The 25,615-nt window shown below is 45.6% G+C and overlaps 3 protein-coding genes and 1 pseudogene across 3 annotated transcripts; 2 read left to right on the top strand and 2 right to left on the bottom strand.

Annotated features, from left to right (window-relative positions):
- The first annotated feature begins 4,816 nt into the window (after window positions 1–4,816).
- Window positions 4,817–7,077, top strand: LOC147961029 (uncharacterized). The gene is made up of 7 exons (XM_087537862.1): window positions 4,817–5,482; window positions 5,562–5,714; window positions 5,802–6,047; window positions 6,151–6,349; window positions 6,431–6,499; window positions 6,586–6,933; window positions 7,022–7,077. Exons 1-7 carry the CDS (start codon window positions 5,156–5,158, stop codon window positions 7,075–7,077), a joined length of 1,398 nt encoding a protein of 465 aa, XP_087393988.1. The 5' UTR covers window positions 4,817–5,155.
- A 40-nt stretch (window positions 7,078–7,117) lies between these two features.
- On the top strand, window positions 7,118–8,170 carry LOC147961028 (uncharacterized). The gene is made up of 5 exons (XM_087533640.1): window positions 7,118–7,216; window positions 7,328–7,426; window positions 7,510–7,766; window positions 7,884–7,959; window positions 8,045–8,170. Exons 1-5 carry the CDS (start codon window positions 7,118–7,120, stop codon window positions 8,168–8,170), a joined length of 657 nt encoding a protein of 218 aa, XP_087389766.1.
- Window positions 8,171–9,464: 1,294 nt separating this feature from the next.
- On the bottom strand, window positions 9,465–10,269 carry LOC147961027 (uncharacterized). The gene is made up of 4 exons (XM_087535763.1): window positions 10,180–10,269; window positions 9,841–10,094; window positions 9,677–9,752; window positions 9,465–9,569 (listed from the first exon to the last, which is right to left on the bottom strand). Exons 1-4 carry the CDS (start codon window positions 10,267–10,269, stop codon window positions 9,465–9,467), a joined length of 525 nt encoding a protein of 174 aa, XP_087391889.1.
- A 3,476-nt stretch (window positions 10,270–13,745) lies between these two features.
- On the bottom strand, window positions 13,746–20,133 carry LOC147961026 (protein FAR1-RELATED SEQUENCE 5-like; annotated as a pseudogene).
- Window positions 20,134–25,615: the final 5,482 nt, after the last annotated feature.

Here is a 25,615-nt window from a genome sequence, read left to right as displayed (position 1 = left end):
CAATAATACTCATAGGAATAAGCAGAATAATTTTTGGTCATATGAACATGACGGTTCGATGAACCGCTCTCATATTCATATGCCTGAGCATGGTTTCCCTGCAAAAAATTTGCGTTAGTATGACTCTGGTGAGTCATCTGTCTGTATGAAGCCTTTGGACCATATGAAGCCTTTGGACCATATGAAGCCTTTGGTCTGAGGTTTGTCTTCTTCAGGTGAGGTGTCATGAAGACATTCACAGGAAGATTTTCCAGACACTTTTTCGGAACCCAGATCATCTTCATAGGAGGTCCATTCCTGCAGTTAGTACCAATGTACCTGGCAAACACTTCACCATTCTGATTCTTAAACAGTTTATAGTTTGCATCAAAAGATTCATCAATGATAATGGGGTTAGCACAAGTGAAGCCAAACAGATTGGATGGATCTGCTAAGGATTCCTTTGCAGCAACCCATGTGGTTTTGGGGTACTGCTCAGGTTTCCAGTAAGAGCCATCTGCATTAATTTTCCTCACGAACCCAACGCCCTCTTTCCTAGGGTTTCGGTTCAGAATCTGCTTCTTAAGGACATCACATAGTGTCTGATGCCCTTTCAGACTTTTGTACATTCCTGTTTCAAGCAATGTCTTCAACCTAGCATTCTCATCAGCAATAGCAGTGGTATCCTCAGGAGAGGGGTTAGTTACCACGTTAACAGTTGAAGATATTGCAACAGTAGTAGCAGTGGAACATTCAGCAACAGAATTAGCATTATCACGCTCAATGCATTTAACACATGGTGGTTCAAATCCTTCCTGAGTGGGACTGATCTGTTCGGAGTGAAGTGACTCATTTTCCTTTTGAAGATCTTCATGATCCGCTCTCAACTTCTCAAGATCTTGCTTCTTTTGAAGATAATCATAGGAGAGCTTTTCATGAGTAGTTGAGAGAGTCTCAAGACGATCTTCAAGTTCCTGATACTTAACGTGAAGATTTTTTATGTCTTCAATTAAGGATTCAGAACGAGTCATTTCAGCACCCAACAGATCATCGCTTCTCTCTAACAGTTTTTGAATATGTTCCATAGCTTTCTGTTGTTCAGTTGCAATTTTAGCAAGTGTTCTGTAGCTAGGTTTTGAATCACATTCAGAGTCATCGTCACTAGATGTTTCATAGTGAGTAGTGCGTGTGTTTACCTTGGCACCGCGTGCCATGAAGCAGTAGGTAGGAGTGGAGTCGTTCTTGTCATTTGCATCGGTGTCGGTGATGCAGTCATTGTCTTCAGTGTTGAAGATGGACTTGGCGACGTATGCTGTAGCCAGACTCGCAATGCCAGAATCAGACTCCTCCTCAGACTCCACCTCTGCCTCCTCAGATGCGGACTCCTCCTCTGAATCCATCTCCTTTCCAACAAACGCACGTGCCTTGCCGGATGAGCTCTTCTTGTGTGATGAAGACTTTGATGAAGACTTGGACGAAGACTTTGAGTGTTTCTTCTTCTTGTTGTTGTCAGAATCATATTCCTTGCTCTTCTTCTTCCTTCTGTTCTCATTGTCCCACTGTGGACACTCAGAGATGAAGTGCCCAGTTTTCTTGCACTTGTGACATGTTTTGTTCTTGTAGTCATGAGCAGAAGCTTCATCATTCCTTGAGCTTGATCGTGAAGATTTTCTGAAGCCTTTCTTCTTGGTGAATTTTTGGAACTTCTTCACTAGCATTGCAAGTTCTCTTCCAATGTCTTCGGGATCATCAGAACTGCAGTCAGATTCTTCTTCAGATGAGGAGACAGCTTTTGCCTTCAAGGCTCGAGTTCGCCAATAGTTTGGACCGTAGATATCTCTTTTCTCAGAAAGCTGAAACTCATGTGTGTTGAGCCTCTCAAGTATGTCAGACGGATCGAGTGTCTTGAAATCAGGACGTTCTTGAATCATCAGGGCCAGGATGTCAAACGAGCTATCAAGTGATCTCAGCAGCGTCTTGACGATTTCATGTTTGGTGATCTCAGTGGCGCCGACGGCTTGAAGCTCGTTTGTGATGTCAGTAAGTCTGTCAAATGTGTGCTGGACATTCTCATTGTCATTTCGCTTGAAGCGGTTGAAGAGATTGCGAAGGACACTGATTCTTTGATCTCTCTGGGTTGATATGCCTTCATTAACTTTGGAGAGCCAGTCCCAGACCAGTTTGGATGTCTTGAAGGCACTTACACGGCCATACTGTCCTTTGGTCAGATGACCACAGATGATATTCTTAGCAGTAGAGTCCAGTTGAACGAATTTCTTGACATCAGCAGCTGTGACACCTTCTCCAGCCTTGGGAACTCCGTTCTCGACGACATACCATAGGTCGACATCAATGGCTTCAAGATGCATGCGCATCTTATTCTTCCAGTAGGGATATTCAGTTCCATCAAAGACGGGGCAAGCAGCGGAGACTTTGATTATCCCTGCAGTCGACATAGCTAAAACTCCAGGTGGTTAAACCGAATCACACAGAACAAGGGAGCACCTTGCTCTGATACCAATTGAAAGTGCGTTATATCGACTAGAGGGGGGGTGAATAGGCGATTTTTATGAAAGTCTTCAAAACGTGAGAGTTATGAAGACAAACAGTGAAGATTATGCCTATTACTAAGCAGCGGAAGTTAGATTACACTAGGGCAGCCATGTTCATGTATTCAATTGAGTGAAAGCACAATGACAAACAGCTTCAGTGTAATAATGATCAGGTAGGAAGAAGTTATGAAGCCAAACAGATCATACATTCATGTTGTGAAGATAAAAGATAAAGCAAGCATGCAATGGCTTCACAACGAATAACAGTAAGTCAAAGGAAGTGAAGATGAAACCAGTGACACGTTGAAGACATTGATTTGTTGGACCAGTTCCAGTTGCTGTGACAACTGTACGTCTGGTTGGAGCGGCTAGGTATTTAAACCAAAGGACACACAGTCCCGGACACCCAGTCAAGGACACTTAGTCCAAGACACCCAGTCCTCACCGTATTCTCCTTGAACTAAGGTCACAAAAACCTCGTCCAATCACTCGTGGTAAGTCTTCAGGCGACTTCCAAACCTTCACAGACTTCGTTCACTGGCAATCCACAATTTCTCTTGGATGCTCTGAACACGACGCCTAACCGTCTGGAGGATGCACAGTCCTTAAGTGTAATAAGTCTTCAGATCACTCAGACACGAAGACTTAAGTGATGCCCAATTTACTCTGGCTCTGGGTGGTTAGGGCTTTTCTCTTCGCTAGGAATTTTCTCTCAAAGGCTTCGAGGTGGGTTGCTCTCAAACGACAAAAGCCGTGCACTGAAATCTGAGCAGCCAACCGTTTATGGTTGTGGGGGTGGGCTATTTATAGCCACTTGGCAACCCGACCTGATTTGTCCGAAATGACCCTGGGTCACTAAGGAACTGACACGTGTACCAACGGTCGAATTTTGAACTCACACGGCAACTTTACTTGGGCTACAAGTAAAGCTAACTTGTCTGATTCTGGACAAGATTTGCTCTCATAGTCTTCGCTCGAAGACATAGGATTTGAATTAGGCATCACTTCAGTCATTCTGACTGGTTCTCTTGCACCCCACTTAACAGTACGGTGGTTCCTATGACACAACATAAAAGAAATAAAACTACGAAGGATCTAAGTCTTCGAGTTCCATAAGCTTCATAGGGAGTCTTCTCATGTCATTGTCTTCAATATGAATATCTTCATAAACCACCATTGTCTTCAATGTCTTCGTACATTTTTAGGGGTCATCTCTGGTAGTGAAACCGAATCAATGAGGGACTTCTACCTGTGTTTTCCTGCAATTCTCACAAACACATTAGTCCCTCAACTAGGTTTGTCGTCAATACTCCAAAACCAACTAGGGGTGGCACTAGATGCACTTACAAGTATTGATAAAACATAATGGTCTGTGACTCGTTTGCTGTAATGGGAAGTTGTAATGGATCCCATTTTGTGCCTATTAATGTTAATGAAGGCTTCTATGGTTACTTAATGTTTTGATGTCTCGTGTGACAGTATAGAGAATGGCTTGCCCTGTTCACTCACGGACTGATGGAATCACCAGCAGTCAACCAGTCTGCGGTAGCAACATTTTTTTTGTTTTTTTCCAGTCGTTTGCATGCACAAGCGGCATCGCCTGTACACGCTCATCACTAGGTTTTTATTATCTTTTATTCCGGTCGAGCTCCCAAACCCCGAGCAGTACCAACACGCCGCTGCATCTCCCACCCTCCTTTTTTTCGTCTTATCCGCTCAGACCACTGCGTCTCTCTTGTCTCACTCCCACAGACCTCGGCCGGTCGCTGTTCGTCAACAGGAGGCTCGGCGCCGCGGGTGCGTCACGGCAAGGAGTGCAGATCTTCATCTGCTCATCCCCACAAGGTAAGTTCTTCATGCCCCCTAGCTGATCTCGACATTATTGCATCTATTCTACTGCTCAGTCCCCTGCCAGTCCCCTTAGTCCGACGGTCAAATTTAGCTGATTCGCGCACCCATGGATGCGGACACCACTGAGCATGACACGGACCACCGAGATCTGCCTAGGTTTACAGGGGAATCATAGGGGGAAATGCAATGGAGCTTACAAGTTCCACATTTTCATAGTAAATTTGCTGTATTTCTCAGATGCCAATTAGTAGCGCCCACCTTTCAGAGTCTTGATATAGTTTATCACACTGAAAGCTCATGCATCAGGTTTGCATTTTTATGCAGGCCAGATGTCTGATGTTGGTAGCAGCCTTGGTGGCACAGCCGGTGGTGGAGAAGATGGCAGGGCAATCTCTGATGGGTCTGAAGTTCAGATAGAGGACCAGCAACCAGTCCCCCCACCTGTGCCAACATCTCGGATCTCTGTGAAACATGAAGTTGAAGTCATTCAAACGTTTGATGAGTACAAGAGGTGGTTGGTACAAGAAATCGGGTTTGGTGGAATGTTGAAGTTGCCCATGCGGCAGAAGCTTAATCTCAAATTCAGTGCATGGACAATGAGCAAGGTTAGTGTATCTCAGCGCGCAATTATATTGTCTGAGTAAAAGAAGCTGAAGTTCTGGCCGGAGGATGTGCACAAAGTATTTGGGATACCTTGCGGTCACCGCTCTATCCGGGAGCGTGATGGTCACATAACACCTGATGCAATTCAATTCATCAAGAAGACTCTCGGGATGGACAAAAAAGGTGTTCTTAGCCTGCGAGCCGCGGAGGAGTTCCTACTACGAGATGTATCAGAGACATCTAGCAAGCTTGAGAAGGATTGTTTTCAAATTGCTTTCGTCATTTTTGTCATGGGACACGTGCTTGCGCCAACCACAAAGCATGATTATGCCACCATTGATTTTTGGGGTGCCCTTGCAAACACCGAAACAATATCGCAGTTCAATTGGTGTGAGTACGTGCTTCAGTGCTTGCTAGAAGCTGTTAGACGTCTCAAGAAGGACATGCTTTCAAACAATCCAGGCACTAACCTTGTTGGTTGTCACCTTTTTCTTCAGGTCAGCATGTGTTTTACATGTAATATATGTTGTCCTGCTTGATGGGGTCTAACTTTTTCTGCTCTGATTTTTTTATCAGGTGTTCTTCCTGCACAGTATTGACTTCGGAATTTTCAATAAGAAGCATAATGTGCTCCCCCGTATAACTGAATTTGATCAGGACAGCATTAGGAACATGATCACAATGTCCACTGACATTGGGAAGAACCCCACATCACATTCAAACAACAAGGTTTCATTGCTCTCTGGATTAATCACACTGTATCTTTGTATGATGCAACCATTTTTTTCACATTAATCTCACTCTTATCTAATGTAGCTATGTGCGGCAGAAGATGTTTGCTATGCCTGGCAGAAGTATCCTCAGGACCAACCCAACACCCTTCTTGCAGGCACCAACAGCGGTGGCAACAGCGCATCCGCTGCATGTGGCGCACATCAGTTCTCCCGAAATGACAATGCAACAGTGACACCCACGCACAATGTATTAGATGTACATACACCAATTCGCACGCTTGGGCCCATTGATTTCACACACTACCTCCGCACATGCTATCCCAACTTGGTACGGTAACAGCATTTGCTCGCATGTAGGCACATCCTATTCAATGTTTTTTGCAGACCAAAATCATGCATAACTCATCACAATCTACTCCCATTTTCTGCAGGCATCAGATGAGATCACTATACTTCTCAATGAACAGAATGCACGGGTACAACGTCACATAAATACAGCTCGTGCAAACGCTCAATTGGACATGTTTAAATTTGCAGATAAACTTTTCAATGCACTTTCCAAGAGGTGCATATGTTGTTCCATTAGAGGTTTTTCTGATTGTCCAGCAAGAGCTATCCCAGAACCACAAGGCAAGACTTTTTGTACTTTTCATCAAGTAATAAGCTTAGCAGGTTTCCCATAGTTAATCTTTAATGCACCACCTTTTTCAGCTATGACCGCCACGACACCTGCTCGCCCCAACATACCCGGTGTCAGGCTGGACATGTCTGCATGTGAAGGTCAGTCTGTCTTCATGGTTTCCCTGTGTGTATTTTCAGTCACATCTTCCCGCATCTCACACCGGACTGCCCCGCAATGAATGCAGGCGATAGCTCTACCTCCAAGAGAACTCGTTGCGGGGATACACCTGATCCCCTGTGCGAGCGCCACTGCTCTGAAGGGGAATCTCCCGTGGATATCAACATGTTGATTGTTCGTTTTGCCCAGTTCACCTTGCGAGCAATCAGTGAACTATTCATTGATCTGCCCAATGATGGTAGTACTACAGTTTTTGGTGAGCGGCGGGAAGAGCTACCTGGCCGCAAGTATGTTCAGCACCCTGGGTTCCAAACTGATCCTTGGGGCAGGGGTGTCGTCCCGCCACCCCCTGCAATGATATATCTGAACTTATCCTTCAGTTTTTTGCATCGTCATCCGTGCAAGAATTATGGAGGCCAGTGTGCACGCAAAATACCTCCTGCTAGATCATACACGATTTTTGTTGCGCCAACACCATGTACTAATTATGTTGCCTTTATCAGGAATTTCTTGGTTCATGAGATGCCGAGGTTTGCACGCGTCACTGGAGTGTCAATGAAAGAACAACTAGGGGGGAGACCCTAATTGATCACGAGTTGATGTCTGTAATCCTTCGTCGATATTCTCAGATCGACCAGCAATATGATCCAGAATGCCCATATCTTACTTGGCGTCACCCTATCGAGCCAGATTTCCCGGTAAAGATGCAAGTCTAAGACATATATCCATTTTAATTATCTCAGCTACAATGGTATGTCGTGAGACCATTTTTTCATTCCGGGAAACCATGCTTGTGCATTTTGTGGCAGACGCTTGTCCTGGCAGAGTACGATTTCCTCCACACTGTGTCGATCCAGAACCAGCTTGTTGCTGATTCGCTTAAGTATGATCTCACTTCAGTGGAGCTGGTATGTAATACAGCCCAGCTATCATGCCTACACCCAAATGCCCTGACTCATCAAATCTGGCAATCATTGTTTTCTGCTTACAGTTTTACACACCTGTTCCACGGCCAGAGGGCTGGATGGCTGTTTTCTTCAACATGCTGACTAGGGTCATCTGGGTGATTGATCCACTGTACCACAACAAGTTAGCCTGCCCACCCACGGGGCAACGCGACGAGAATATAGCATGGAAGCTGCATGATGCATTGTTCACTTGTCTGAATGAATTCTACGATGGATGGCCAACTAGCAAGGATAATTGGACTCTCAAGTTCCCTTCCATGACCGACTGCATTTTCTCCCGGTAATACAAGCTCAACCTTTTTTTATACCATGCAATATTTTTACGGTCCATACTGAAGACTGATTTCTTATTCGCCCCCCCCCCCGCCCCTCCCATAACCCTTCAAATGTGATGCAGTGCCGACACAGGCGGGTGTGTCCTCCATGTGGCAAGGCACTTTGATGCTCACAAGCTGAAAATGCCACTCACCAAGGTACACACATTTCCAATCTATGTCTCCCATGTTTCGCACATTATATCTGCTAGCTTACTAGTGCAAACCATTCGCCAATGCACAGTATACTGTGTCCAAAACGAAACGGGATGCCTTGCATGAATGCCTCAAGCTCCAGGGAAACTTCTCTTCCCTCGTCCATGATGCGTTCTGGAAGGTCCTGGCTCCTTCAGATTATGCATTTGACTAGTAGGGAGTTATGCTGAATGCGTTGCCGGCTTTAGTGTTGTTGCATGGTTTATCCAGTAGATTACAAAGTTATGTTCGTAGCATGGGTTCTGTATGTCGGACCTGCGAGCATGTATGTAAGCATCAATTCAAATCCCCCAGCATTTGGCACCTATCATATATCTACCATGTCAGATGTGTGTACCCTGGATCTATGTTCAGTCATATATCAATCATCGGACCAACTATCATTATTTGGCCTTGCTCGTTCGTTTGCAAATTTCAACTTCCATTTATCTGCCCTGCCGTGCGAGCCTGGTTCTTCCAAGGGTCAACAACGACTGTGAACATGGGCATTGTGTTCATTCAGTAGTAAAGTCATGTAATCCCACTAAATTAAAATAAATTCATTTCCAAATCAACAACAGATAAATCACACCAACCATTCGGTCTCATGTTGTGGCAATGAATAGCTGCCGAATTCGTGGCCCTAGCTGTTGTATTATGTGTACCTTGGAACCATGTTCACACACATATATCAATATATGAACCAATTTACCATTTCTAGCCAAATGAGCCTGGTTTGGTAACAAGGATTGACAATTAATTTTTGAAACAAGCCTTGTTCCCGTCCAAAGCTTTCAAGCACGTACAAAGTGAACATTAATTCATCCCCAAATCAACATTGGATGAACCCTTCCAAATATTCAGTGATATGCCATTGCAACAAACACGTCCCAAATTCGCGATACATGCAGGCAGTATATCATCCATGGTCTCAATCTATCATTCTGTGAGGATAGGTTATTGCAAAATCTATCAGCCCATCCTTCACAAGATGACACGATCTCTGCATACCAAATTTTCCAGGCGATACATGGTCTATGTCTACTGAACTCACCAATGCATGCATTTTTTAGGTAACAAACCATGCATCCACCAAATAAACCGAACAAACATCGGTCCGAACAAACATTGCTCCCAGCAAACGAAAGTTCTACATATAGGGTTCTTAATTCAGCCTGATACCAAACTTAAACATGTCTATTTCATGCGCCCATAATCAGTTAGGCCTTTAATTCGAACCGCAGGGGGAACCACTACCACACCGTGGGGATGGCAGCTAACATTTCCACCATGTCGCGCCGCTTCATGGACTAGTCTCGCAAACTTTTGCAGCAAACCCAAAAGTGATGGAACCACTACCACACGGGTTGAAGTACTTTGGGATGGTAGCTAATGTTCCCTGTCTAGCGTTTACTACTTGATGGAGCTGGTGAATCCAGACGTCTTGCAATCTTCTTTGTTTCCTCTCTTCAGAATGGCACCACCTCCAGCATAAAATCAGGTAGCTCTGCTTTGTTTCCCCTCATTGAAATGACCTCGTAAGCAATCATCTGCCAGAAGTAGTGTAGGTGATTCTGAAATTTGGCAGCAGTAATCTACATCAGCATCACTAGTTGTTCATGATTCCTCTTACAACTCGTTTCAAAAATAGTGTATGGAGCATCATGAACACTGCACGTACCGGTGTGAGAGGATTGTAGATGTACAGGCCCGTGAACTCTCTGATGTAGTTCACCACATGCAGGTGGCTGTCATGGCTGCAAAAATTTTAGTCGAACCAGTTCAAAATCTTGTTTTAACAACATCTGCTAAGTAGTTTTGCAATTATCAGAGAAGGGCACGCACATTTCGCTGTTGGGGTGCATCCTTACATTGTAGTTCACCCTCCACCCTTGAGCTGGCACATACCAGCCTGCAATGTTTTCATGGATGCATCGACGGAGTCCCTCGATGATGTGGTTTGCATTATCTTCGTGCTTCAGTTTCATGGCGTCCTCTCCATTTGAGGTCTCGCACGGGTCCTTAACAAGTACCTTCTTCTCGTCGACATCAACAACATAGAGAGACCACGAATTGTGGTATGGCACTGGCAGCATCAGCTGAAAATGATCACCGTAGCCAGCGCTCTGATTCAGGGCAAACCAAATATAATATAGTATAATATCAGGATGATTAATCGCTAACCTTCTTGGTCCACTGAAGCCTATATCCAAGCGCCTCAAAGCTCATCATTGTATTCATGAATTCGAAATCTAGACTGTATGAGTTGTACATCAAGGCAAGCTGCAACCACATATTTCCAGTTAGCGGGTCATACATGTTACTCAAGAGGCACAAGCGCAAAAATCATGCCAACTACTCACCACAAAGCGCACATCAAAGACATGGCGCCACCTGATCTGCCATGAACCGTACATGAGCCCTTCCTTGTAAGTGATCATTCGGCTCAAGCAAACCCAACCAGTAACTGTTAGCCTTCCATTCGGCCCAAATTCTTTCCGAAAATCATCACCACACATCACAACTAGGTACGGGGCAAGGTGTTTGAACCATTTCCTGCAAAATGAATTCAGCAAGTGGTAAGTACAAGTAATCCATGTCAGGATGGGTGCATGCACCTTCTTCTAATGTCTCTGCTTTCGAACTTACTTGTCGAGCTCCTGTCTCGTGCATGTCAGCATTTTGTCGAAGAAGTACACCACATTCTTTGCTGTCGGCTCTTCATGCTTCAGTCCAACTTTCCGCGGGAATTTGTCTCCCATTTCATTCTTCACAAATGTCCTAACCATACCGACTTTCACCCTTACAGGTCCCGAGCCTCCCAGACTAGGCTCAGCACCCTGATTGCTGGCTGCATCAACTGAAACACCCGTCCGAAAAAGATGTTATGCTTCTAGGTTGTCAACGTCAGTTTTGAATGCATAATTTTGTAACCTATACCTTGATGGAGATGCTTCTCGCCCCCTGCCGATGCAGATCCCACCACGCGATTAGCTGCTACTGATGATCCGCCAGATGCAGTAACTGTATTACATGATCAGCCGGTCAGGTCACGCAAATCCATGCTGCTAGTGTCAGTCATATGATATCTTACTTGTTATTCCAGGGAACACATAGTCCCCTGTTTCTTGACGAGTGATGACCCCAACTCCATAGCCTACGCCCCTGGCTGTATCATTGGGACACATATGTACCTCACCTGTTTTTTTGGAACAATCAATCATGTTAGACTTTAACTTTTAGCATGTACACTATGCTACTCACTTATAGGATCCACATTATGATTTACCGTGTAATCCATCTGGGGGAATGCTCTGCTCTGCGGCTCCTCCTTGTTGGTCGTCTTGCATCGCACCCGCATCACTGTCAGAGCTATCCGATGAAGACGACCCACTCTCGGAAGGTGTTTTCCGTTTCCTATTGCGACACTTCTTGCTCCCACGGTGCACACATATTTTCTATCGTTGCCTTGCTGGAGGCACAAACCGAATTACTGGCTGTTCTGGAGTAGAGCTCACGCACAGCACACCTGGTGTTGCCATCACAAAATGTTTGCTTTTGTTACGAGCAGCACTTAATGAAACAACACAATGGTTTTACATCTATGTGGGATAGCATTATGCACCATTGATCTCAGCCTGGAACTTGAGACAATCTGGCACCATATCAGCATTGCTTGGCGTTGCTCTCATCAGCTCATCTGGAACAAGATTTTATCATCACGCTGACATGATTGTTGTTAGTAGTTATACGCAAAAATCATGTAACAACAAAATTGTATCACTGCTTTTCAAAAATATACCTATTTCTGCCTCAATAGTTTCCATGGCGCAGTTGCCTGCTTGCGCATCTGTAACCACATTATAAGCTCTAATTAGTCAGCAAAAGACAAAGCAATGGAAGGCTCTTTATCACAACTTTAGAAATCTAGCAAACTATACCTCCACGAATGACCAAGGTGGGGGGGTCTGGTTATTGCTCTTGTGTTTTTCTATGTATTTCCTAATGCATGCCTACTTCCCCCTAGATGATTTTTCTGGTTCTGCTACAATTTTTCTTCAGTAAATCGACCATCCTCGTATTATTTTTATTTATTATTCACCTTCTATGTGGTGCATTTCATACTTTTGGGGGTGTTAGTTGAATGCCTCTCACCTAAACAACCAATATTTGTTAGCTCTACTATGAACACTCGTGGGCAAAAATATGATAGTGACTTTTCCTAATTTTACTTGTCATCCCACTGCGACAGTGATATTAAGAACGCACACACCATTCATATCATTTCTAGCTTGCAAAAGAGCGACATAATTTTTTACTACACACGATTCTTAACCACACCAGTAATGGCATCATTACCGATGCTGCCATCAACATGCTCCCCCTAACCATGTTTAGCACGCTTGGTAGATGAGCTGCTACTGTCTTCCTCTGCATCTTCATCCGACTCGCCGTGGGCGCCAGCCGAAGAGTGCTCGCCGTCTTCAACCTCTGCAAGCTCATCCATCCCTAGAGGCTGGTCTTCTGGGTCATGTTCTCCATAGCCTTCTTCCACATCATGCATCGCCTGCATCTCAACTTCCTCCTGCATCACGATGTGTCCGCCCTCCCAGACATCACTTGCAGGCGGCGTCTCTTGCTGGGTAATCACCAGATAAAGCAAATTCAGAGATAACTACAGATATGGACTGCTAATTGGATGCAACCCCCTCCTCCCCCAGCACTTCCTCATACCTGCTCAACGACTGCTGACACTCCAGATGATGAACTCGCCGCTACTCCTGCTCCTACGGGCTGGTTTACTGAACTTTCAGATGCATCAGACACCTGACAGTAGGTTACACACTTAGAATGATCTCCCTCACATTAAGTTGAGAGTCGGTTAAGAAGAGACTAACCTCTGGGATTACACCAGTGCCCTTGTGAGTAGGATCAGATTTCGTAAGGCCAGACACCGAGAACGATTGCAGGTTAGGAGCCATGGCAAGAGCTGCCCTCTAATGGAAGGACTTGGTATACTAAAACAGAGGAATGGCTTACGCACTGCCCTCTGCCTCACTACTTATCTGTCTGTAGCTCCTCTCTTTCCCGCACTTGGGGATTGAAATTCGAAATAGGTCAGTAGAGCAATGGGCGCCACACCACCGAGAGGCATACACCTGTAAAAAATGCACACTGAAACGTGTCCACAACAGGTGGCAAGCTTACCAAAATCTGATGAATTTCTTTTTTTCCATGACCACAGAGTGTGCTCACTCTTAATTGCTGACAACTTTTTTTGCAGCCCAGGCAGAAAAATACAACAGCCGCTTATATGGAATTTGATTATCTTCAGTATTCACAATTTCATTTTCTCTCATTTCACGTTTCCCATTCATCCAATTTCCATTTATGCGTCAGCATACTGACAAATAAATCATATATATGCACACCGAGACAATACTCATAACCGCACAAATGCATCAGCAGGTTGTACAAGAATTCACAAAAATACTTACGATTGATTTATGCAAACCCCCTATACGATTAGATGCAGACCAGTTCAACAGTACGTGATTTTTTATATTCCACATAACTGCTTTTTCACATGCATAGGAGCTGCATACACTCAGCAAGCATGAAACTTCACAAGTTCTACACACATAATTACTGAACCACACATTCAGTACTACAGATTTTTAGTCTAAGTAGTTCTTTCCAAGCGCTCACACGCCTATAACCCGCAGATCACCGACTTTGTTGCAGTTGTTTCACCTGTGACCTTCAACTCCACAATTTTTGCACCTTGCTGGTTTCCGAACAGGCTTTGGTGCATCACCCCGGTCCGGGCAAGTAGTCCTCTTGTGCCCTTGCTGCCGACATATGCTACAGAACCTGGTCCGCTTGCTGAGCCCCTCGTACGGTGCCTTCTCATGGCTAGTTGTCGGGCGCACCATCTCTTTCCTTTTCTTTGGCGCCAACAAGCCACTGAGTCTATTCCCACTCTCATTTGTAGAAGTAGCATCATCATTCACATTTCCGAAGCCTGCACCTCCACTTGCCGCAACTACTGTCGTATGGGCAGCAAGCTCATCACCATTTGCCCTTGCATTAGCACCATCTCCATGCTGACCAATCCTGTCCTCCAGTCCGAGCCCATCCCTTATTTCCAAGAATGGTTCCATTTGGACCAGGAAATCCTTGATGAGAGTCATGAATTTGTCATATGCTTCCACGCTTGCATCGCCCATTCGAACCAACTCCATGGCATGCATATACATATTGAAATGCCTGAAGCTGAAAGGTTTGTTGTGAGCATTATGCCTCTGATATTGAGTAAGGTGAGCTGGCAGTATGTCCCGTGCGTCCTTGGTCCATCGCTTCACAATGTGTTTTGCGGTATCTCTGTAACACGGATGAAATCCAGCACCTGCAATGTTCAGTTTTCATGTCTTAGTACACAGCAGATTGCATGCATTGTACACATATCTACAATAAGAGTTGCTTAATTTTCAGCAGTTACCATACCTTCACAACATGGCTGCAAAGCAGCCCCATGTGTGCAAATTGCCCACACTCACAGTCATATTCATCACCTCCTTCAAGAATAGCTACCTTATATGACACCCTACAGCACTTCTCCCTCCTAGCAGCATCGGTATGAATGGCGAGATACAATTTTCCTTTCTCCCGCTCCTCCACTTGGTATGCGCCGCACTCATAAAGAATATGTCCAAACTGCTCGAACATAGCTCGTGTGTATATCTTACCAGCATGCCTCTCTATAGCTAAGTTTGCTCTGTACAGCGGTCTACCCTGAAACATAGATGCATCAAAATCAGTGATCATGTTACTACCACACAGCAAGTTGCCATTACAAAATATGACTTACTATCCGTGTCCGCTTCTCCTCGTAGTTCTCCTCGGCTTCCCTGTCAAATTGTAGTCTCATGTATTTCTTCACAAACATATGCATGGGACAACCAGGCGGTACGTAGTTCTTCAACATGTGGTTTGCACTTTCACTGCGCTGGGTGCTGCTCATCTTAGCACAAAAAACTCCTTTAAAATAAGGCTTTGCCCACTTGTGTCTTATGTCATACAACTGCCTCATGTAGTCATGTGTCTTCAAATTATATTTCTCCAGCAAGCTCTTCCAAGCTTCCTCGAATTCATCGATTGTAAGCATGTGATTTACTACCTTGTGAAATTCTGCCCTAAACTCGCTCTTCTTCGAGTACAGCGATCCAAGTGATTCTTTTGTCTTCTTCAGCACATGCCACTTGCACCAACGGTGTGCTGTCTGCGGCATCACATTTTTAATGGCGACCTCCATAGCCCGGCATTGATCTGCAAAACATCACACATCGCTGTTAGACAACAATGATTTCGAAACAACTACCGACATTGTTAGCACACATAGTTCCTTTACAACTAGGCATCACACCTGTTAGAATTGTCCTCGGTGCAGTCCCACCCATCATCCTAATGAATTCTGTGAAAACCCACTCAAATGTCTCCACCTTTTCATCACGGACAAGAACACCGGCCAGGATGATGCTCTGGAAATGATTATTCACACCCACAAACAGACCAAATGGCATGTTGTACAGGTTTGTTCTGTATGTTGTATCAAAGGTTATGACATCTCCAAGGAATGTGTACTGCAACCTGCTGCTCCCATTTACCCACAGAAGAGTTGCTATCCGACCATCCTCATCTGCTTGCACACGATAGGTGAAGTGAGGATCTCTTGAGCCCAGCTCTGCAAACACCTCCATGGTCTTCCTCACATCATCCTCCGACTGTTCTCTATTTATTTTACCACACAAATTCTTCAGAGCTCTTTTTGTGAAAGGCACCCTTTCCATTGAACCAAAGAAGCTTCCAATTATGCCGGTGTATTAGTAGATAATTTTGGCTAGGTTAACATTGTTTTGTTGCAACTGCTCGACCAAGTCTCTGTTGTAAGCATCGATGTGCTTGTGTGAAGGCCAGTGTATTGTCTGCCCATATGTAGGAGATAGCGAATGGTTGTGCTGCTCATGGTGCTCAGCTATGTACCAACCATTGTCCTTTGTGCGAAGTAGTCTTATTAATGCCGGGCATTCACAACGGCATGATCTTGTGTTTTCCACACCCGGTTTACCCTGCATAAAACAGTAATACAATCATAGACGTGTCAGGTTACACGAACCACAGAACAACAACACATGTATGAAAGTAATCCATATAATTACAGAAATGCATACCGCACACCCGCAAACAATTTCCTGCATGCACTTTGTTCTCTCCACATTCAACCTACTCTTCCCATATCTTATTCCAAACCCCTTCTCCCACGAGTAGAGATTGTAGAAGTCATAGGCCTCCCCAAGTGTATCAAAACTTGTGCCCAGTTCTGGCACAACCACAATGCTTCCAGGCTTGTCACCAAACCCCCGAATTGCTTTCTCAAGGGCACTGGCACTACTGGAATCAGCTAATTTGCCATCTGCCAGCTCTTTGCCGTCTGCTAGCTGACGGCAAAGAAGCTCTTTGCCATCAGCTACCAAAAAGCAGACGGCAAAGATCTGGCGGACGGCAAACAAGCTCTTTGCCGTCCGCCAAATCTTTGCCGTCTGCCAGCTGACGGCAAAGAATCTTTGCCGTCAGCTGGCGGACAGCAAAGAGAGAGGTGGCCCCCACCCCCCGCCCGTTTGGGAAACACTTAACGGCCCACCTCTTTGCCGTCTGCCAGCAGACGGCAAAGAGGCAAAAGGCGGACGGCAAAGAGGCAGTACCTAACGGCCCGTATGCCCCCCGCCCCTCTCTGTTCTCTCCTCGCCCCACTTCCCACCCGGCCCACCGCCGCCGCCTCTCGCCCCTGCCGCCGCCGCCCCGTCGCCCCCGCCTCCCCGGGCCCCCGCCGCCCCGCGCCCCACCGCCCCGGGCCCGGCCCCCCGCCGCCCCAGGGCGCCCCGGCCAGCTCCTCCGCCGCCCCGGGCCCGGCCCCCCGCCGCCCCAGGCCGCCCCGGCGCCCCGGCCAGCTCCTCCACCGCCCCGCCCCCCTCCTCCACCGGCCCTGCCCTAGGTGAGCCCCCTCCTTTTTTCTGTTTTTTTCTTTTCTAGTTTTAGTTTAGATTTAGTTTTAGGTTTAGTTTTAGTTTAGTTTTAGGTTTAGATTTAGTTTTTTCCTTTTTTTCTGTTTTATTAGTTTTAGGTTTATGTTTAATTTAGATTTAGTTTTAGTTTTAGTTTTAGGTTTAGTTTAGTTTGAGGAAAGAAGAAGAAGAAGAGAAAAAGAGGAGAGGAGGAGAAGAAGAAGAGGAAAAAGGAAAGGAAGAAGAAGAAGAGGAGGAGGAGAAGAAAAAAGAAGAAGAGGAAGAAGAAGAAGAAAAAAGAGGAGAGGAGGAGAAGAAGAAAAGGAAAAAGGAAAGAAGAAGAAGAAGAAGAAGAAGAAGAAGAAGAAGAAGGAAGAAAAGGAAGAAAAGGAAGAATAGGAAGAAGAAGAAAAGGAAAAAAGAGGAAAAAAAACCCGACCCGACACGGCACCCCGACCCGACACGGCACCCCAACCCCGACCCGGCACCCCGACACGACACCTCGACCCCTAGACCCCGACCCCGACCCCGACCCCGACCCCGACACCCCGACCCCGAGCCTGACCCGACACCCCGACCCCGACACCGACACGGCACCCCGACCCCGACCCGGCACCCCGACCTGACACCCCGACCCCGAGACCCCGACCCCGACACCGACACGACACCCCGACACCGACACGACACCCCGACACCGACACCCTGACACCACACCCACCCTTACCCCGACACCGACACGGCACCCCGACCCCGACCCGGCACCCTGACACCGACAGGACACCCCGACCACCGACACCTCCCGAAAAGGTGTTCTTTGGCCTTCCAGAGGCCGACGGGGTCATATATTTGTGAATTATTAGTTAGGTCATATATTTTTCGATTTTGTTATGAAAAACATCATATATAATCGTGTTGATCGTGTAGTTTTAAATGTGCAGTTGTTTCATCGCTGCGAGGTTTGGTGTTCGACGACCTCGCCGTGCGTTTGACGAGCTCTGCCCCTTTGTTCGTGGGTGAGCACAAATGACAAGTCCTCCTCCCCCATTAATTATTTGATCTATTCCGATGAAACTTGATAGCTAGCTACATATGTGTCTTGAATCATCAGTATGCGTAACCAATATGTGTCTCCCGTTCGAAAGCGTCATAGTTATAAATATGCATGCATTTGCATATTTATAACCTTGATTCTTTCGAATTGTCCAACGCTATCCATGGACAGCCCGAGTATGTGTAGATTGGGTTCGTTTTTCCATATGCTTTGCTCCGGATCCGACGCATATATTTCGTCAGTGCCTCCCCTGTTGTTCTCCGGGTACACATCCTCTCTGTTTATTGCAGAGACGTGTATCAGGAGAACAGCGGGGAGGTGCTGCCGAAATTTTGCGTCGGATCCGGAGCATAGCATGGGAAAATATACCCAATCTACACATACACGGGTGGGATTAGGACCTATCATTACCTATTAGAGTGTAGGTTGCATGGAAAATATACCCAATCTACACATACACGGGTAGTATGGTTCGCCCAAGGCAAGGAGCCCTGCCAGGAGCAGCAGCTCCAATTCTAACCCTGCATTTCAAGGATTATTCACATCAGCATCTTGATGGATGTTTAACTCAAAACTGCATTTTCTGGAATCTTGCCATATAAATTATGTTCTTCCGGTTCATCACACTCTTTTTATATACAATGACTCGTCAATGCCCTAAGACTGCTATCCTTTATATTGTCCCAGTACATCCGCTGCTACAGCTATGGTGTCAGGGGTAACATACACGCCAATCCTAATTGTTATCCATACGATTCCTATATCAGTCTTTCATAATCCCCAAAATATGCAACTGAAAATTATCTACATGCCTAATCACTAATATTTTCACCCTGTCTAACCAACTAACTTTTAGTCCAGCCTACATTTTCTGTTTGCCCCCATGTTTATAAGTTTTTGTATACCAGTTATTTCATACCAGATTAGGTGTGCATACCATGCATCATAATTTAGTTTTTGCAAAACAGAGCATCACTACTGTGCTAGTCATATTTTCTAATTTGTAGGTTGCAGATTGTGAATAGCCGGCTGGTATGAAAACACAGAGGCACCTCCCCAGGGCAAGGGAGACTAATGGTTCGCTCTTTTGTTCGTCGGTTCAGCAGTTGTACGACGCAAACAGTCAGCACTATAAATAAAGGAAAAAAATAATATAATCGTGAAATGCTTGTCTTCATAATATATTTGTAGTGGGAATAAATGCATCATATTTTTGTAGAGGGAATAAATGAATTATATATATTAATAGAATCAAAATGTATGAACTGATAATTTCCAAATGGTGCATAGTTGGATGTGGCTATCATCGATTTCGAGACAATTGTGCATGCGACTCACATGATTCAACTACCAGTTGACCCTCCAGCAAAGTCAGGTCAGTGTCGGTGCTGTATGTGCGCAAACGTTGATCACAACAAGAAATACTTGTACATGGAATTTGACAGTACTGATGAAAGCCGTGTTGAGGCACGGCAGAACACATAAGATTGTACTGCTGTAGCCTTAGGGCATGACAAATGATTTGTTATTTGCTTCGTCAGACATAGACATCTCCTCATGGATTCGATTTTTTCCCCGCATGTCTATGCATCCTAGAGCAGAGAAGAACAGAACAGTCCCCAGTGCAAGAAATTGTACAGTCAGAGGTTACCTGCGAGTCCAGCCTGGTGTTTTCGGATCAACTTGGCCAATGGATTGCTCAGATGCCTGCGGTTCATCATCTCGCTCAGTTGCAGCTGCCCCATCCACCACACAGATCTGCCCGTCAACGCTTATAGTGGCCATGGGGGACAGCTCCTCCGTCACTGTCGCAACCGCTGGGTAGTGCACCGGCTCCATTGGCAACTGGTTGTCATTCACCTCCTCCATCACCCCGGACCTGCAGTCCAACAAATCCATTATGGATCAGGACCACTTACACAATGAACAATCATAATCACTGTGGACAACTGACTGGGGGTGGGGCAAGAGTACGGGGGGTGAGGGATTTTTGCCTTACCTCCTAATTGGTTGCATCAGGAACTCCATCGACGATACTCGCCGCCATGCAGTCCTTCTTCCGCAGATCTCTGCCGGCGTCAATGGCGGACACAAGAAAGACTGGCGAGAGGTGGGACACAGCGGCGCTGTTTGCCTCCGTAGCCATTTACTGGCCAGGCCTACGCCTACCGACGGAGATTCGCTTTCCTGAGCCATGGATCAGGTAATCAGCTGACGTCCCGAGCCACAGCTCAGGGGAAAGGCAGTCACGGCGCCATCCGCGGGCAGAACAGCCGCTTCCGTGCGAGGCCGTTCTTTTCCTCTGATCGGTTTTTAAAAAAAGAGTCTCCGATTCTTTTTATAATACAAAGGAAAAACAATGTTTTGGAAAATATTGTAGTATTAGGGCCAATTTTTTTGGCGCCTTGAAAAATAAGCTGCCTTCTTCCCAGCTTTTCTCATAAGCCGAATCTCTTATTAATTGGGGCTTATGAACTAGTTATAGAATAATTAATTTAGAAGCCTCAACAAATTTTGATAACGGCTTATTTTTTAAACTAGGGAAAGACAGCTTATTTTTTAAGCCGTCTAAAAAAACTGGCCCTTAAAATCGCAGTTTTTAGGGGCAACCAACCAGTAAATAAAATTGTGGTAATATAGAAAATTGTAGTATTCTCTAAATACTTAGAAAATACTTTGCTATCAAAGAGTTTTGCAGAAAATATAGTATTGAAAAACTGCAGTATTTTTGTCTACAGGTACTAGATACCACAGTTTTCACATATCAAAGTATTTTGTAGTATTGGGTGATAGTGTATGGCTGATGCATGTTTGCAACGACGTAAATTAGCTAGCTAGTTGTTTCATAGCAGTTGCAAACAAGCACGAATTTAGCTGATCAGTGGTTGCAAATTGAATGGCCATGCATAAACAGACCCAGCAGAAGCACAGCGGGGCGGCACAGAAGCGCATGGTGTCGGTCTGGCTTGGCAGCCGCGAGCGCGCCGCGGCGAGGCGTTCAGGAGCAATGCATGCACGGAAAGCAGCGGCGAGCAAGGCCGCGGCATGGTAGCGCGGCACACGTACGGTGTGGCTATGATCGCAAACAACAGCCTGCACAGTCTTAGCCAGCAGCATGCGTGACCATGGCATGAGTAACCTGGACATGACGAGGCCAGGGGGCTGACCAGATGCACAACACGTAAGAGGAGAGTAGGAGCGCAAGTGAGAGCAGGGAAGGACACTTTTTTCCTTCCATTGCCTCCTGTTGGCTTGTCCCATGGCCCCCGATCTTCAGGGTGGGAGGCTGGGAGCGAGGAAGGCGGTAACGAAGGGTCTTGTTTTCTTTGTGTGCTCTGTTTTAAAAAAACAGGTCTGAGGATTTTTAATGCAGAGAAAATACCGCAGTTTTGACAATACTACAATTTTTTGTGGTTGCCAAACAGCTCATTTTGCACAAACACAAGCGAACTGCACGCCTGCAGCCGCCGTCCTGTAGACCAGAGTAGGTACAGGGGTGCTGAAAGTGGACCACAAATTTTGGGAAAATGAACACTTCTGTTGACAAGTCAGAGTACTGACCTTTTGTTCACAAATCGCTCTGTATAACTTGTACAAAAAATCTGCAATAAACCGTAAACCGAACCACAAGAACAGCCAACAGCGAGCGCACTGCACTTGATTCTCTCAAATAAAAGCACAAGAAACTAAGAACCGCCGTCTATGGATGCAACGAACCCAATAGCCAAAATCTGGAGAGAGAAAAAACAGCAAAAAGGGGGACTGCACGCCTCGCTACTACTCTTCCACCGGGTGTCGCCGCCGCCGTCGAGGGTGGATGTGCCATGGAGGAGACCACCTCCTCTGCACCTCCGACCACCCGTTTAGGAGAGCACCCATCCAGGGCGATAGTTCAGTGGGATCTGAGTTTCCGGTTGCCTGGGACGGGGCAGCCATAGGCGAGCACCCACGGGACCCGGCGAGGCGCTGAAGAGGCGTGAGAGGGTCACACCGCACCGGGAGATGCATGGAAGCTAGGGGTGCACCCGGGCATGGTGCCTCATTTCCCACCATCATCGATGATCCCCGAGGCTAGGTGTTCCTCCCCTCCTAGCACTAACCCTATGCATCGCCGACGAGGGAAAGGTGCGGTCTCATGGCATCGGGATTCCTCATCCAGATGGCAGTGGTTGAAGATGGGGAATAGAAGAAGGTGGTAGGTGACCTGGGGCGACCGGGTCCGACGTGATATGGGGTTGTTGGTGGCGTAGGGAGCCTGGGGTGGCCTGATCCGGCGATGGTGGCCGTACGCAGGAGGGGCACGCAACGGCGCGGATCGGGTTGTGGCCTTGTGAGCGCGGCCGGGAGGGTGGGTTGGTGGCTTTTTTTCCTTTTAGTTTTTTCGCTGTGTTCGGGTCGTTTCGGGGTCTACTGTTTTTTAGGAATCGGGGTCTACTGTTAGGAGTATAAGAAAAGTGTTATAGTAGAATAAGGTTAGGTGGTGATAGTAAAATAGACCCACCCTATATAGGTGCCTACAAGATGTTAGGCAAAAGATATAAATTGATTGGAAATCTTCATCATAACTCATCGAAAAAAGATACTTGCTAAAACATAGATCGATACATTGCAAATTTATTCAGATACAACAAAAATTAATCTTCCTAGGAGCTCAAATCTTTCCATGATGATGTCCACCAAGGCACAAGTGATATATCGTCATGGCTGCCCAAGCAGTGGAAGAGTCCAATGATCATTAACAGGTATAACAGACGCATTGTTCATCATGGCACATACCACCCATGTACTTTGGTGCCTCAAATTGTTTACAAGCACTTTGACAATTGTCATTGTCATAATCTGTCTCGCACCTACCATGATAGTAAGGATGAAGCTTGTACATGCACTGCGGGCCAGCTTCAGCAGTACCTGATGTAAATTTCAAAGCCATCCCATTAGGACTATATAGAGAGAGTACAACTTTTCATAAAACCGCAAAACCATGGATAATTTGCTTACCAAGGCAGATGAAGAATGCTAATACCAATAGAGACAAGACTACCGCTATCTTGCAGGCCATTGTGAAAGCTTTGATTGAATAACTTAAGGTGTGGTAAGCGAAAAGGTCTGCAGCCTTCACTACTAGGGAAAACCTTATACATAGAGGTATAGCAGTAGCGCTGGTCAAAACACGACGCTATCGCTACTTATTAGTAGTGCTTGTTACAAAAGCCCGCCAGAACCATTGTTGTAGAAATAGCGCGTCTACGCGGAAAAGCGCTACTACTATAATTCCCACGCCGGTGCCGGTAGGCTAGGAATAATAGTAGCGGTTCTTCCAGAAGCACACTACTGCTAAAAACTTTGTAGCAGCGCATTTATGCTATAGAGCGCTACTGCTATAAATAAATAAAATAAGTAGAAAAGTAAATGAAAATGAAAGAAATAGAAAAAGGAGAAATGAAAAAAAGAAAATGTAAAGAAAACAAAAGAAAAATAAAAATAAAACAGAAAGGAATAGCTGTAGCGCGTTTCGACAAAACACGCTACTGCTAGTTTGACTTAACCCCCGGCCGTGCGGGCTCAAAATTTCGCTAAGTCCTTCCCCCTCCACTCCCCCTCTCCCCCAACTGCTCCATCACCGTCGTCGCCCTGCCGCCTTCGACCACACCACCACCGCCCGAGGCCGCCCTCAACCTCACAGCCGCCGCCCGAGGCCGTCATCGACCTCACCGTTGCCTCCCTCGAGCTCACAGCTGCCGCCCGAGCCCACCCAGGACCTCCGCCGCCCGAGCCAGAGCCTGCCCTCGCCGCCGACAATAAGGCTCTGCCTCTCCTCTCCCCTGTCCTCCTCTCTCTCTCTGCTAGGGCAATTCATATATATGTTGATGCTGTGTTGATGTTCATATGAACCCTAGGTGTTCATATGAACCCTAGATTTGTTTAGGGAAGTAGGCACTTTTTGGCATTTAGGAAAAATGATTAGCAATTTTTTTAGGAAACTAGCTAGGGCAAATTTTTAGAAAAATGCCTAAATAGTAATTCCATTTGCTTTAAATTAATAGAGGGTATGTAAATAATAGTAGCATTTAGATTTAAATTAACAGAGGCTATAAACAAAAAACAATTAGCAATAAAAAATTATTTGGACTATGGACCTGAATATTTTTGAAGAAATTGCGTGTAGGTACTAAGATCTTGCTACGGAAATTTCGGTGAGGTCAGAAGGGTTAGAGAAAATGGAGTTTCTAGACTTTTAGCTTTAGACAAAAAACAAAAGTATTTAGCTATAAATAAAAAACAGTAGCTATGGCATTTAGCTGTAAACAAAAAACAGAATTGTTTTTCTTTTCAAAAACTTGGTTAAACTAATTGTTGCTATGTAAACAAAAAACAAGATTGTTGTTATATGATATATGTCATTGATGTTCATTTTCATATTTCACTATTGTTGATTATATCTTTTCATTAAAGTGGCCATGTTATATGCAAATTCCTCAATAGTGTTTGCTCATGTTATATCTTTTCATTGAAGTGGTTCGATTGTGCCCAAGTGGCTTTGTTGTTTCCAGGGAATGAAGCTGAGTGGCCTATGTTTTGCCAGAATGTTGATTCATTTCCGTTCCGGCAAATTTCAGGTTCTCGATTTGTCCACTTTTTAGCAAAAGTCATGCCGAAATTTTCCATGAATTTTGGCATGACTTGTGCTACAAACTAGGACATATTGAGTGCCTGAGATTCGCCGGACCGGGAAGGAGTCAACGTTCCTGCAAAATGATATGTCCATTTTGCATCATGCTTTTATATCAATATTTATTGCATTATGGGCTGTTATTTCACATTATGTCACAATACTAATGGCTATTCTCTCTTATTTTACAAGGTTTATATAAGGAGGGAGAATGCCAGCAGCTGGAATTCTGGGCCGGAAAAGGAGCAAATATTAGAGACTTATTCTGCACAACTCCAAAAGTCCTGAAACTCCACGGAATACCTTATAATAAATAATGAAAAATCCTTGCCAAAGATGAAGACCAGGGGGCCCACACCCTTTCCACGAGGGTGGGGGCGCCCCCCCCCCCCTAGGGCGCGCCCCCTACCTCGTGGGCCCACTGGTGGCTCTCCGATGACCATCTTCTCCTATATGAAGTCTTTCGTCGAGAAAAAAAAAGAAGCAACCTTTCGGGAGGAAACTTCTCCGCCACGAGGCGGAACCTTGGCAGATCCAATCTAGAGCTCCGGCAGAGCTGTTCTGCCGGGGAAACTTCCCTCCCGGAGGGGGAAATCATCGCCGTCGTCATCACGAACGCTCCTCTCATCGGGAGAGGGCAATCTCCATCAACATCTTCATCAGCACCATCTCATCTCAAAACCCTAGTTCATCTCTTGTTTCCAATTCTTGTCTCCAAGTCCGGGATTGGTGCTAGTAGGTTGCTAGTAGTGTTAATTACTCCTTGTAGTTGATGCTAGTTGGTTTAATTGGTGGAAGATCATATGTTCAGATCCTTTATGCATATTATTACCCCTC

This window comes from Triticum urartu, chromosome 7A (genome assembly GCF_056163025.1).
Source record: "Triticum urartu cultivar PI428250 chromosome 7A, HENAU_Tu73, whole genome shotgun sequence".
NCBI lineage: Eukaryota > Viridiplantae > Streptophyta > Magnoliopsida > Poales > Poaceae > Triticum > Triticum urartu.
This window is presented reverse-complemented; position numbering and strand designations above follow the sequence as displayed.